Genomic DNA, 15,010 nt, shown 5'->3' with positions numbered 1-15,010 from the left:
AAAATGAAGGTTATTTAAATTATCTGGGTATTTGAGTCCCCCTCTTCCCATCCCTGTCCTCCATTACCATGAATAATTGAGAATGAACATAGTCACATTATTATTGTTATTAGAATTCTAGAGTCTAAAGTAGAAGTACCTCAGGAACCATCTGGGCCCCCCTGAATTAGGAATCCTTTCCATACAATTCCAACCTACAATTGGTTATCCATTGATTTGAAATTTACTGCCTCACAGGACAACTTATTCTTTTGAACTTCAGTTAGTCAAAGTGTTAGGATTAGATTTCTCTAATGAATAGATTGAGAACAATGCAAATTAAGACAACTCTGAGGTACCACCACCTCATACCTCTCAGATTGGTTAAAATGAAAGGAAAAACCAGAACATTAATGTATTGTTGGTAGAGTTATGAAATGATCCAACCATTCTCGAGAGCAATTTGGAACTTTACCCAAAGGGCTATAAATCTGTGCATACCCTTTGATTCAGCAGTGCTACTACTGGATCTATATCCCAAAGAGATTATAAAAAAAGGGAAAAGACCTACATGTGTAAAAATGTTTGCAGCAGTTCTTTTTGTGTTACCAAATAACTAGAAAGTGAGTGGATGCCGATGTTGAATAAATTATGGTATATGAATGAAATAGAATATTATTGTTCTATATGCTGAGTGAAATGAATGGCCTCTGCATCCAGAGAGAGAACTATGGAAACTGATTGTACTTTGAAGCATAATGTTTTCACCTTTTTGTTGTTGTTGTTGTTTATTTGCTTGGTTTTTTTTTTCTTGTTTTTCCCCCTTTTGATCGGATTTTTCTTGCACAACATGACAAGTATGGAAATATATTTAAAAGAATTGCACACATACTTAACCTATATCAGATTGCTTACTATCTCAGGGAGGAAGAAGGTTAGAGAGAAAAATTTGGAGCACAAAAGTTTTACAAAAATGAATGTTGAAAACTATCTTTACATTTATTTGCAAAACAATATTATTAAAATTTTTAAATGTTACATTTTTATTTTATTTTTAATTTATTTATTTTAAGCAACCTTTCCTTTTTTAAATTTTGAATTCCAAATTCTCTCTCTTCCTCCCAGACCTTTCTCCAGTTCTCTCTCCAAAATTGGATAGCATTTTTTCATCATAAATCCTTTGATCATTTTTTTTATCATAATAGTCAAGTCTTTCACAGTTGATCATCATTACATTTCTGTTACTATGTACAGTGACCTTACAGTTCTTCTCACTTTACTTTGCATCAGTTCATAGGTCTTGACATATTTTTGTGAAATTGTCTCCCTCATCATCTCTTATACGGCAGTAATACTCCATCATAATCATATGCAACAACTTATTCAGCCATTCCTCAATGATAAGCATTCTCTCATTTTTGCTGTCACAACAAGAGCTACTATATTTTTGTACAAATAAGTCTTTTTCCCCTTTTCTTTGATCTCTTTCTCTAATCAATGGTGATTTTTTTTTTACAATTCCATCTTTATGGGTGAAAATCATGATAGCACTCCAAAATTCAAAGTTTAAGAGATTATTGCTTACTTAGTACTTAGCCACTACCTGTCTGAATGTTCATAATGTCTTTTCCCAATCTAAAAGCAAGAAAGAAAAGACAAAGAAAATTGCTTTTCTTAAAAAGAATTCCAGTCCCTACAAAGCTTTTCAGACCATAAGTAGTTCTATTTAAGGGATTCAGTTTCTGAAGTCAGCTGATTCACCCCTTTACCTTCAGATAAGCAAGCAACTGTCCTAGATGAAAATTCTCTAATGATCCTGTTGGGGCCTGGATAAAATTTTCTTTCTTTAAAAAAATTTTATTTTTTTCCCAATTACATATAAAACAAATTTTAACATTAATTTTTAAATGTTGACTTCCAAATACTCTCCTTCCCCCCTCCTCCTAACTCCTCCCTGAGAAAGCAAACATGTTTTTTTAATAGCTTTTTTATTTTCAAAATAAATTCAAAGATAGTTTTCAACATTCACCCTTACAAAACCTTGTATTTAAAACTTTTCTTCTTCCAAACCCTTCCCAAACAGCAAGTAATTCAATATGTTAAACATGTATAATTCTTCTATACATATTTCCATATTTATCTTGATGTGCAAGGAAAATCAGATTAAAAAGAAAAAAATTGAGAAAGAAAACAAAAAGCAAGCAAATACAAGATGAAAAAGACTATGTTTTGATCCACATTCAGTCCCCACAGTCTTGTCTTTGGATGTAGATGGTACTTTGCATCACAATGTATTGGAATTGGTCTGAATCACCTCACGGTTGAAAAGAGCCACATCTATCAGAATTGATCATCCCATAATCTTCTTGTTGCTGTGCACAATGTTCTCTTGGTTCTACTTATTTCACTTAGCATCAGTTCATGTAAATCTCTCTAGGCTTTTCTGAAATCATCCTGAAGGCAAACAAATTGAAATGAACAATACATGTGCAGACATGCAAGCCATTCAAATATTATCCATGTTGCAAAAGAAAACAGATCAAATTCTCTTCCCTGCCCTCCCCCAAAAGAAAAAAAGTTATCCTTCAGTCTGCATTCAGATTCCATCAGTTCCCTGGAGGTAGATATTTTTCATTAACATGTCTTCAAAGTTGTCTTTGATCATAGTATGGAAGGAATGGTTAGATCATTCAAAGTTGATCATCACACAATATTGCTGCTGTTATGTACACTTTTCTTTTGGTTTTGGTCATTTCTCTTTGCATCAGTTCATATAAGTCTTTTTAGTTTTTCTTAAGAACTGATATTCATCATTTCTTAAAGAACATTAGTATTCAACCATCATAACTTGTTTAGCCATTCCCCAATTAATGTACATTTCCTCAATTTCCATTTTTTTACTATCACAAAGTGAACTGCTATAAATATTTTTTGAACATATAGTCCTTTTTTCTTTTTACAAAATTTCTTTAGGATATAGACCTACTAGTGGTCTTAATTGAATCAAAGGGTGTGCATAATTTTATAGACATTGAGTATAATTCTAAACTGTTTTTCAGAATGATTGGATCAGTTCACAATTCCACTAACAGCGTGTTACTATTCCAATTTTTCCACATCCCTGCCAGCATTTGTCATTTTTCTTTTTTGTCATATTAGCTAATCTGTAAGGTGTGAGTATGTTAGAGTTGTTTTAAATTGTTTTTCTCTAATCAATGATAATTTAGAGCATTTTTCATATGACTCCATAGCTTTTGTTTTCTTTGGAAAATTGGATTACATATTATTACTATTTATCAATTGAGGAATAACTCATGTTTTTATAAACAGAATTAAATTAAATTAAATTTGGCTCAGTTTTTTACATATTTGAGAAAGGAGACTTTATCAGAGAAACTTACTATATATTTCTCCTCCTCCCAACAAGTTTTCTGATTTCTTTCTAATCTTGGCTGAATTGAGTTTATTTATATAAAATCTTTTAAAATTTAATCAAAATTATCCATTTTATTTCCCATAATGCCCTCACATGTTCTGTTTGTCCTAAATTTTCCCTTATTCATCGAGCTGACAAGTAAAATAGTCTATGCTCCCCTAAATTGCTTACATATGATCTTTTCTTTGGTCTAAAAGGTGATCTTATCTTGGTAAATGTTGTAAGAAATTAGTCTATGCATGCCAAACTATGTTCTAATTTTTCCAACTAATTTTTGTCAAATAATAAGTTCTTATCCCAAAAGCTTGGATCTTAGTTTTTATGAAACATTAGATTATGAAGGTCATTTACTACTGTGTATCATATGCCTTAATCTATTCCACTCATCCACCACTCTATTTCTCAGCCAGTATGAGATTGTTTTATTGGTTGTTACTTTCTAATACAGTTTGAAAATTGGTACTAATAGGCTACCTTCCTTCCCATTTTAAAAACTGATTCTCTTGACATTATTGGCATTTTGTTATTCCATATGAATTTTATTCTTTTTGTTAGCTCTATAATTTTTAGTATTTTGGTACTACACTGAAACACTAATTTAGGTGGAATTGTCATTTTATTATATTGCCTCAGACTACTTGTAAAGAATTAGTATTTCTCAAATTGTTTAGATGAAAATCTTATTTGTGTGAAAAGTGTTTTGTAAATGTATTTATATAATTCCTTGGTTTGTCTTGGCAGGTAAACTTCCAAGTAATTTATATCATCCATAATTTTTTTTAATGGAATTTTATGTTCTATCTCTTCTTGATGATTAGTAGTATATAGAAATACTGATGATTTATGTGGGTTTGCTATCCTGCAACTTTGTTGACCTTAATTCATCAAGCTTTTTTTAGTTGATTCTCTAGTATTCTCTAATAAAACTCTCTTATCTTCAAAGAGTAATAGTTTAGTTTCTTCACTGCCTATCCTAATCCTTTCTAATTTTCTTATTACTATAGCTAGCATTTTAGTACAATATTGAATAATAGTAGTGATAAAGAATATCTTTGCTTTACCCTTAAAATTATTGGGAAGGTTTATAGCTTAAAGATTATAGATTATAGATAATGCTTGCTGATACTTTTAGATTTTTACTAAACATTTTAAAGAAAGCTTCATTTCTTCCTATTCTTTCCAGGGATTTTAATAGGAATGAGTATTATATTTTGTTCTGAATCTATTGAGATAATCATATGATTTTATTGGGTTTTTTTATTGATACGGTTAATGATGCTCACTGTTTTTCTAATATTGAAAATATTAGAATTTCTGGTATAAATTCCCCCTTGTAATAGTGTATGGTCTTTGTGATATGTTGCTTTATCTCCTTTCTAGTATGTTGTTTAAACTTTTGTATCAATATTCATGAGTAAAATTGGTCTATAGTTTCCTTTTCCTGTTTTTTCCTCTTCCTTTTAGATATCTATAACTTATTTATAGCCTAAAAGAATGTTAGGACTTTTTCTTTGCCTATTTTTCCAAATAGTTTACATAGTAATGGAATTAATTGTTCTATTAAATGTTTGAAAGAATTCAATTGTGAATCCATATGGTCCTGAGGAATTTTTCTTAGGGAGTTCATTGATGGCTTATTCAATTTCTTTTTCTAAAATAGAGTTGTTAAAATATTCTATTTATTCTTCTGTTAATCAGGTAGCTTTTATTTTCATTAATACTTATCCATTTCCTTAGATTGTCAGATTTATTGTTATGTGATTGGTCAAAAGAGCTCCTAATAATTGTTTTAATTTCCTCTTCATTGATGTTGAATTCACAATTTTCATTTTTGATACTGATAATTTGGTTTTCCTCTTGGTTTTTAAAGACAAATTAACCAGTAGTTTCATCTATTTTTTGTTTTTCCCCCATAAAATAAGCTCCTAAAGTTATTACTTCAGTGTATTTTTTTCAATTTTATTAATCCATTCTTTGATTTTCAGGATTTTCTAATTTAGTGTATAACTTGGGGATTTTACATTTTGTTCTTTTTCTAATTTTTTTAACTTGCATACTCAGTTCATTGATCTGTTCTTTATTTTATTGATTCTTTAGAGATATAAAATTTCCCCCCAAGTACTGATATGGTTGTATCCCATAAATGTATGTTGTTTTTTGTCCTTTTCTCTATTAGCTATTCTGGGATTTGTTCTTTAACCCACTCATTCTTTATGATTAACTTATTTATTTTCCTGTTAGTTTTAATCTGTTTTCATGGCCCTTAATGAATGTATTTTTTATTGCATTATGATCTAGGAAAGATGCATTTAATGTTTTTTTCTTTTCTGCATTTGGTGTGGAAGTTTTAACTCCCTAAAAAATGATCAGTTTTTGAGTAAATATCCTATCTACTGAGATAAAGTTTTACTCCTTTCAATTTTCTCCAGAACTCTTATCGTATCTTTTATAAAATTCTATTCACTTCATCTTCTTTTTGTTACTTTTAAGTTAGATTTATTATATTTTGAGATTACAAAGTTGAGGGTTCCCATTACTATAGTTTTATGATTTTCTCCTGTAATTCATGTAACTTTTAAGAATTTAGATGCTATATCATTTGGTATACATACATTTAGTACTGACATTACTTCATTGACTGTGGTACATCTTAGCAAGATGTAGTTTACTTTTGTTTTTTAATTAGATCTAGTTTTACTTTTGCTTTGTCTGAGATTTATTGTTATCCCTGCAGTTTTTAAAACCTCAGCTAAAGTATAATATAGATTCCTTTCCAGTCTTTTTTTTTACTTTTCATGTATCTCTCCATTTCAAGTATGTGTCTTATAAACAATATATTTTAGGATTCTAGTTTTCATTCCACTCTGATATCTGCTTCCATTTTATAAGTAAGTTCATCCCATTCACAGTCCATGATTACTGTGAATTTCCATCCATCCCATTTGCAGTATTTATCTTCTCTCTCTCTTTCCTCTCTCTCTCTCATTCTCTCTCTCTCCCTCTCTTTCTTTCTTTCTCTCTTTCCTTTCTCTCTCTCTCCTCCCCTTTTACTTATCTCTCCTCAAAAGTCTGTTTTGCTTATTACTCCCACATATACTAATTCCCCATCCCCATTTCCCCCCCTCTTTACTTAACCTTTTCCTATCCTATTTGATTTGAAGTACTAGTGAAAAGTTGTTTGGAGGAGCATTTGGGAGAACTTGGCCCATTTATTACTCTGCCATCTTGGCAACATCCCCCTAAAACTATATTCTTGAAAATGTAACATCCTATCATTGATATGAAATGAATAAAATATGATTTTTTTTGCATTTATCATATTCATTTATTCTTTTTTTAATTATAACTTTTTATATATAAAACATATGCATGGGTAATTTTTCAACATTGACCCTTGCAAAAACTTCTGTTTCAACTTTTCCCTTTCTTCCCTTTACCCCCTCCCCTAGATGGCAGATAGTCCCATACATGTTAAATATGTTCCAAGTATATGTTAAATACAATATATATATATACAGTTACCTTGCTGCACAAGAAAGATCGGATCAAATATGATTTTTAAGTTGCTTTATGATGTACTATGACTTAACAAAAAAGTAAGATATCTATGTCTCTTACTTTGTATTTCTGTCTTTTGCTGGTTGTCTCTTATCTCTTTCTCTCAAACTTTAAGAGAATTAGATATATAGTCAAAGAACTTAGGTTTGATTCTTGGATCTAACAATTATTTGTTGTGTGCACTAGATAATCTATAAAGTTTCTCCTTAGTTCTTCAGTATGTGAGTCAGTGAGCCTCAGGTTTATCTTCTCTTAAAATAGGGATGATGATGATGACACTTCTATGTCAACATAATTTATTAATTTTGAGTAGACTCAGTGAGTATTTTTATGTTAATCTAGATTCACACAGAATCTCAGCACAAGAAAATGTCTACAAGGCCCATTAGTCCAACCAAACCTGACCAAGCATTCTTTCTGCAATGTCCCCAACAAGTGGTCCTCTAGTCCTACCTTGAAGACCTCAAATGAAAGAAGATTCACTGTTTTTTGAGGTAGTACATTTCACTTTTAGATAGTCCTATGAATTTCTTTGTGTCAAAACTAAATCAGCTTCTTTTTAATCTTGACTTTTTCTCTTAGCTGTGCTTTTTAGAGCCAAGAAGTTTTGATTCTTCTTCATATCCATCCTTCAGAAACTTGAAGATAGGTATATCTTCTCCTCTAAAATACATGAAGTCCTCAAACTTAATCTCATGTTAGTTTTTATTCCACTGCTCCCATCACACTAGTTCCTCTTTTCTGGATACACTTCATTTTGTAATTATCTTTACTGAAATGTGGTACTGAGAATGAAAAAAAAATACTACATATGTGGTTTGCCCAAAGCATACTATAATAGAATTATTTTTCTTGTTCTGGTCTCTATGATCTCTTATTGTAATATAAGAAAACTTGACATTTCACATTTACAATTTATATTGATATTTCCCTCATTCTTTTTTTTTTTTTGAATTTGATTTTTTTAAACCTAAATGTAGATTTTGCATTTATCCTTGTTAAACTTAATACTATTTGATTTGACCTATCATTCTGGCCTGTTGAAATATTTTAACGTCTGACAGTATTCTTCTATGTCATCTATCTGTTGAACAAGCTCTTCACCTATGCATTTGTTGAAATAATTGATTAAAAATATTGGCTATCACAGTACCATGCACATTACTTCAGATAATCTACTCAAGACATCTAGCTCAAATTGAAAATGAGTCATTAATGACTATTTTTGGTTTTAGTTAATAGCTACAAATTTTACTTAACTGTACTATTGAATAACCTCTGCATCTTTAAAGATAGACTGTTAAATACTTTTTTCCAAAATCTAAGTTTACTATATCTGCAACTTTTTTGATCTTTTAGGCTAGTTCCTCATCTAAAAAAAGGATAGTTTAGTCTGCTGACTTGTTTTTGATGAAGCCAACTTGGCTTACTGTGGTCTTGACTTCTTCACAAAATGTTTACAAACCATCCTCTTACAAGTACATTTTAGATTTTTCCAGAAATAAAAATCAAGTTCATTATATACTTCATCCCCCCTTCTCCTTTATTGAGAATTGAAACATTTGCTCATCTTTTGTACTTATACTTTGTTTTATTTTAAAACTCAATCATGTCTACTAGTTCTTTCAGTTGTATAGGATATAATTCATATATGTGAACTCTTTGAGGATAACTAGATGCAGTCTGATCATCTCCTTATTTGGGGCTTCAAATTCCTGCTAACAATTTTTGTCCTAAATATGGTAGTCTATAAGTTATTCTTTTGGGGAGAGAAAACAAAAGCAAAATGATCTGACATTTTTCTTATTCATTATCCCTATCTTTATACTATGAGTAGAAGTTCTATCTCTCCATTGAGAGTCACCATCACTTTGATTGGGAGATGGGGGGAATATGTAACTTTTTTGGTTTGTTTTGCTGAGGTAATTAGGGTTAAATGACTTGCCCAAGTACATTATGGAAGTATTGTGTCTGAGATCAGATTTGAACTCAGGTCCTCCTGACTTCAGGGCTGGTGTTCTATCCACTGTACCATCTAGATTCTCCTGGATATGGAACTTTTTAAAAATCCCTTTTGTTACTCTTATCAATCATTGCTAACTTCAGTTCATTCCCAACTTTAGAATTTGATACTCTGAAAGTCTAATGCAATGTGATGAAAGTCACATTGTGCATTCATCCTCTTATTTACTCTTGCTTTTATCTATTACATATTTATTTTTAACTGTTTGTAATTACAAACATCTTGTTTTTACCTATGCACCTTGTGTAGTGTTTGAGCACTTTGTGTACAACATCAGTCTCTTTAAACATGTCTCTTTTCTCTTAATTAAAATAATTTTTGCTTCCATGTTGAGAATTTTGTTACTGAGAGTTTTACATCCTTCTTAGGCTAATTTTCTCTTTGAAATTTTGAAATTTGCACCTTTTGAAATAGGATTTCCTTAAATTCAAACTTTATGTCACACTATACCAACTTTCTTTTCTTCATCACAACCTTTATGACAGAGGGGCTAATTTGTCTGTAAAATTCCTGCCATTTTTTTCTTCAGTAAGCAGCTTCTTGTTGGGAGATCCAGGTGTAGATTATCTTTTGCCCTGTTAATTTTCCTTCCTTTATCACAGGAATACCACACATACACACATATAAAATGTATGCATATGCATATATATCTATGTATCTGTGTATATACATATAGATATATACATATATATATATATGTGTGTGTGTGTATCTATATGTATATAGCGAAGATAATAAAGAGAAGAGAGGAGAGGAGAGAAAGAGATCTGGAAGTTGTGGTACCTCTGTATAATGTGATATATTCATACCAGGCTTGTGATCTGCATCTCCAACTCTTCATCTGATTCTTCATCCTAGCATCCTAGGTAGTTGCTAGAATAATTTGACAACAGTATTGATTCTAGTTTTACTACTTTTTGATACTCATTCACATAATTAAACAAGTTCCTCCATTTCGATTCTTTGATTTCCTCATAAAAATTTATGATCTTAATATACACTTCAATGACATCACTACTTCCCTACTCCTCCTAGGCACCAGATTCACAGAATGACTTGTGGAGTTCTTTTTATAGATACAGAGGAGGAGCAACTCTTGATTTTTTTTCAGGGATATATTATCAACTTCCTGGTTGGTTTTACATTGACTCAAAATAGTAATTAAATTAAATGAGGGGTAGAACAACAGTCTTTTCTAGGAATGCCCTTAAGTATAGCTTCACCTGGGATGAAAGGACAGGAGTAGCATTCTTAGTACATATGCCCTTGGCCATCTCAGATAGTTGTGTGTCTATCATTCAGAATGGGAATAAATTCAAGTACAATTGAGGTACCTTACTAAATATTTTCCCAAAGTGTTTGTTCCAGCTTTATCATTCATAAAAATGGGGATATTAGCATCCATCACTAAAGATTGTTGTAAGGATTGAATGAAAAAGTATTTGTGAAGCATTTAGCAAACCTTAAAAGTGTTATGTAAATGTTAACATTATTATTAGCTATTCATGGTTCATGAAGTTATATAAACTATTTCTGGAAAGGAAGCATTAATTACCTTTAATGGACATTTAGCAGGATGGGCAAAATTCCAAAAAAGAGGGATATACTTTTGTTTTGGGAAGACTCAAAGAACCTATTTCTGAATGCTCAAGGATTTAGATGGCACAAATCATTTCATGGGTATTAGCATTTCAGTCACTCTTGAGAACGTTAGGAAAATTTCCTTACACTGTAGCATTGAAGAATCCTTTGTGTGGGACTTGAAGCTACCATGATATGTTTTCTGTTCTTAGCACCTCAGGTACTTTTGTGTGACCTCTCCCATGGTCCAATTTAAATTCCTTTTTGGAACATAACAATCGTTTTGCTTGCAGAAGAATAGTTGATATCACTTTTCTTGACTGTCGGGTTTGTAAAGGAGGCCTTAAGCCTATAGAACCATGATACCCACCAGGTAATCTGATGGTTACTACTGTAGACATCTTTGACATGGACATTACAGATGTGGTGCCATTGGTAGACTGAATTAATACCTCCCTTTAGCAGTTAACTCATCTTTGGACAATATACTGTCTTTTTACTTGAGTCACAAAGATAAAACCAACAGTTTCTATCCTCAAGGATCTTTCATTCTACCAGGAATCAGAAAAATAACATCTATAAACATAGCACAAGGATCATTAACAAAGGAAGGGCTACTAAGAACAGAAATCAGATCAGGCTGCACAAAGACAATAGTGCCTAAGATGAGCCTTAAAGACAAAGATTCTGAGAAGCAGAGACCAAGAGAGTGCATTTTGGCACAAAGTTGGTCTGTGTAAATTCATGAAGGCTGCTTCTTGTATTTGGAGAACAGGTGGGAGTTCAGTTTGGCTGTTTGATCTTGCCTAGTAACAGTGAGGAGGAACAGTGGACATATGTAACTAGACTAGGAGTTAGGAAGACCCAAGTCATTTAACTTAGATTTACCTCAGTTTTCTCATCTGTAAAAATGGGGATATTCATACCTGCCTTAAGATTTGAAATATTTGTAAACTTTAAAATACTTCATAAATCCTAACTATTATTAGTAGTGGCTATTCAGAGTTTTCAAGGGAAAATAGTATGAAAGGAAGAGAGAAGTCATCAGATTGTGAAGGGATCCTAAATGCCAGACTAAGGAGTTTGCATATTATCCCATAAGCAGTGGAGAGCCATTGAAGGCATTTGAACAGAGAAAGACAAACATGGGACTGAGGAGTCTCTATCTTGTTATTTTGATGTAGTGTGCATTGAAGAGGGGAGATTGGAAGCAGGGAAAACAATTAGGAGTGTGATAGTAGTCTAGGCAAGAGATGATTAGCTGAGTGACAGTGGTGATTGAGTGGAAAAAAAAGGACAGTGTCAGAGTTGTTGGAGACACTATATTCCATTAATTGTGAATGACAAAAAGTTACATTAAAAAGTAGTATAAACTGCAAATGCCAAAATTAACACAGCATCAATTACAGCAATATAATTTCATTTTTTATACATGGTACAGCAGAATTATTTAGATAGAAACCTATTAAAGCTAGAAACACCATCATGTTCACATTGTTACATAACAATGTTAATATATAAAGTATCCTTTTAATTATTTGGGTTTCTAAAATAATATTTAATGAATTGATTTTAAAGAGAAATTAAATTTGTATTGCCTTCTATACTAATGTCTTCTATATGTTAATGTCCCCAAATTGATTCAGTTAAGGGCATATTTACAATTCTCAGAAAAATTAATGGTCATAGTACATTATATTAACTTACCATTTATGTTTAGAATATCACAAAATATTTTAAGAATAGCAATGGAAGTTGAATTGATCCTTTCAGGTTTAATTTTTTCCCCAACAAATACTGTTTATGACTGTTTCCTTTGTCCAAAATGTTGTTTAATTTATTCATAATTTGCATTTTACTAAAGAGTAATCTTTTATGCTTACAATTTAATCAACAATATCACAATATTTGAAAGGTTTAATGTTTAAGCAGTAACTGAGGATAAACTGTCATTGGCTTAAAAAAATAAAAATTGACAGTGGAAACTTGCTTTATTTTCCAAGGCATAGGACTTTTAATATTTACATAGTTATCAAGCTTTTCTTCCCTTGGTAAACAATAGTTGAAGAAAACTTTAAACTTTAGTAGAGTGAAAATTTTATTTGTGTATATTCATACACATCAATAGGAACAGAAAAAAAATTGAAAGCTCCTTTTTGAGGCAGTAGAAATAGTTAATAAGAATAGTTAAAGAAAAGTGTTCTCAATACAAAAAAGGTATAAAGGGACTTGGAAGCAGTTTAAAGGAGGTAAAAAAAATGTTCTAGGTACAGTCTGTTCCCATCCTCTTAGAACATTCTGTGTTATTATTCCCAAATAATTGGCTGAGTATCAAAACCAGAATATCTGTCTTATTTGTGTTAAAAACTTTATCTATAGCGAAATACCAGGAGAAACCGATCTAATTAAAATATCGTCCTTATATTCAAAAGAACAGTTAAATTTATATAGCGTATTCCAATTGTTTTGAATAAATGTGTGGTTTCCTTAGAAGAATTTCTTCCACATTGTTTTCATGAACACACTTTGTACTCTCTCAAAATTGTTAGTTAAGATCACACTAGGGACTGGTTCATTATATACATTTTAAATGTTAATCAAAATAAAATTAATGATGATGTGTCCCTGTAATTTCAAGTATCTAGGTAAAAAGTGAGTAAAGTCACAGATTCTATAAATTCTTAGATACCTACCTGAATTTTATAATTTTGGTCAGTTTGTTTTGTCAATATCGAAATACATTTGAGTGTATGTGATTAGATAGATTAATTTTTCATATAATCTTGAAAATGGAATTGAACTATGAACACATTTATTTACACTTAAATAATTTCTAAAAGAAATATTTTATTAAATATGAGCCAAAGATAAAAAGGGACAATTACACATTCTACAAACCAAAAAATGTAGTTAGTCATGTAGTTTAAAATCCACTGTAGGATGTCAAAGCTTAATGCTTATTTAGCCTTTTTATGTATTTGAAACATAAATGTCAATGTTTTAACTACTCGGTATTTTGGTATTTTTCTTAGTGTGCAAAAGGATTTTCATTCTTTGCATATGAAAGACTATATGCAAAGACTATAGTCTTTCATAATTTAAATATTTTGATTGCCTTATAAAAAAGAATATTAACTTTTCTTTCCAACTTGGTTATCAGTTAAATAAAGAATGTGAATTTTTCTTTAAATAACTTGAATGTTTCATTTTCATCAATTTTTCATTTTCCTTCCCTTATGTGTGTAAATTCCACAATTCAAATACATTTGCCATTCAGGATAAAAATCAACTGCCATTTTTCTGTCTTTTAGCGTCTGAGGTTAACAGCAATATTAACCTGCAGAACTCCTCCCTCCCTACCCCCCATACAAGTTAGTAAGGAGAAAAGTAATTCTTTCAGAATGGATTAAGTCGGATTCCAGTCCCTAAGGGGGAGAATGGATTCACCTTTGCCCACATCAAAGCATCATTCAGTGAAACTGCTGATTTTCCATCTTCAAGGAAAAAGACAGGACCCTAGGATACAAAAGTAATTGGAGAAATAAGAAAAGTTTATAATTAAGAAATTTCTTTTAAACTTCCAAAAAAAAATCACTCTCAAAGTTAATATAAATATCAAAGGAAATGAAAATACATAAAAGAATTACTACTAGTGGGGCAGCTAGGTGGCGCAGTGGATAGAACACCAGCCTTGAATTCAGGAGGACCTGAGTTCAAATATGGTCTCAGACACTTAACACTTCCTAGCTGTGTGACCCTGGGCAAGTCACTTAACCCCAGCCTCAAAAAAAAAAAAAAAAAAATTACTACTAGTGACTATAGATATATCTTAGATTACAAAATGGAAATTAGTTTTCATTTTTATAATCTAAATCCTTATATTAATGATATCACTGAAAAAAAGAATCTTTATTTTGAAGATATAGTATAGTTTACCTAGTTTTAAAAGAAAGTATGCCCAGAGATACTGTATGTATATATATATATATATATATATATATATATATATATATATATATATATATATCAAGTAAGCATGTATTCAAATTGAAAATATTAGAATATATTTATACTCATAGCCCTCTTATGAAGAGTGATAGATACACTATTTTGATTAAACCAGATTCAATAGATTAGATTAGATTGATTTTGTTCAATCATGTACAGTTCTTCATGATCCCATTTAGGATTTGCTTGATAAAGATACTGGAGTAGTTTTGCCATTTCCTTCTCTAGCTCATTTTTCAGATGAGAAATGTGCCAGCAAAGGGGATTTAAGTGACTTGCCCAGCATCATACAGTAAGTATCTGAGGCCAGATTTGAACTCATTTGATTTTTGAATCTTAACTCCTCCAATGTGAGTCTTTCTAACTCCAGGCCCAGCATTTTATCATGCCCAAAAGTAGACACTGAATTAATTTCTTATAATTGA

At 31.1% G+C, this 15,010-nt stretch overlaps 1 protein-coding gene across 4 annotated transcripts in view; it reads right to left on the bottom strand.

Annotated features, from left to right (window-relative positions):
- Window positions 1-13,404: 13,404 nt before the first annotated feature.
- Window positions 13,405-15,010, bottom strand: part of WDR17 (WD repeat domain 17) — a 129,319-nt gene continuing 127,713 nt past the window's right edge. For all 4 annotated transcript variants that reach the window (XR_012483202.1, XR_012483203.1, XM_074273447.1 and 1 more), the window contains one exon: window positions 13,405-14,093. Coding sequence is in view for 2 of the 4 variants with exons in the window: in XM_074273447.1 (XP_074129548.1) it covers window positions 13,974-14,093 (120 nt within the window). In the remaining 2 variants the exon portion in view is untranslated. The remainder of the gene's footprint in view (window positions 14,094-15,010) is intronic.

The sequence above is a fragment of the Sminthopsis crassicaudata genome, chromosome 6 (assembly GCF_048593235.1).
Source record: "Sminthopsis crassicaudata isolate SCR6 chromosome 6, ASM4859323v1, whole genome shotgun sequence".
NCBI classification, from domain to species: domain Eukaryota; kingdom Metazoa; phylum Chordata; class Mammalia; order Dasyuromorphia; family Dasyuridae; genus Sminthopsis; species Sminthopsis crassicaudata.
Note: the sequence above shows the minus strand (reverse complement) of the source record. Positions and strands in the feature narration are given on the sequence as shown.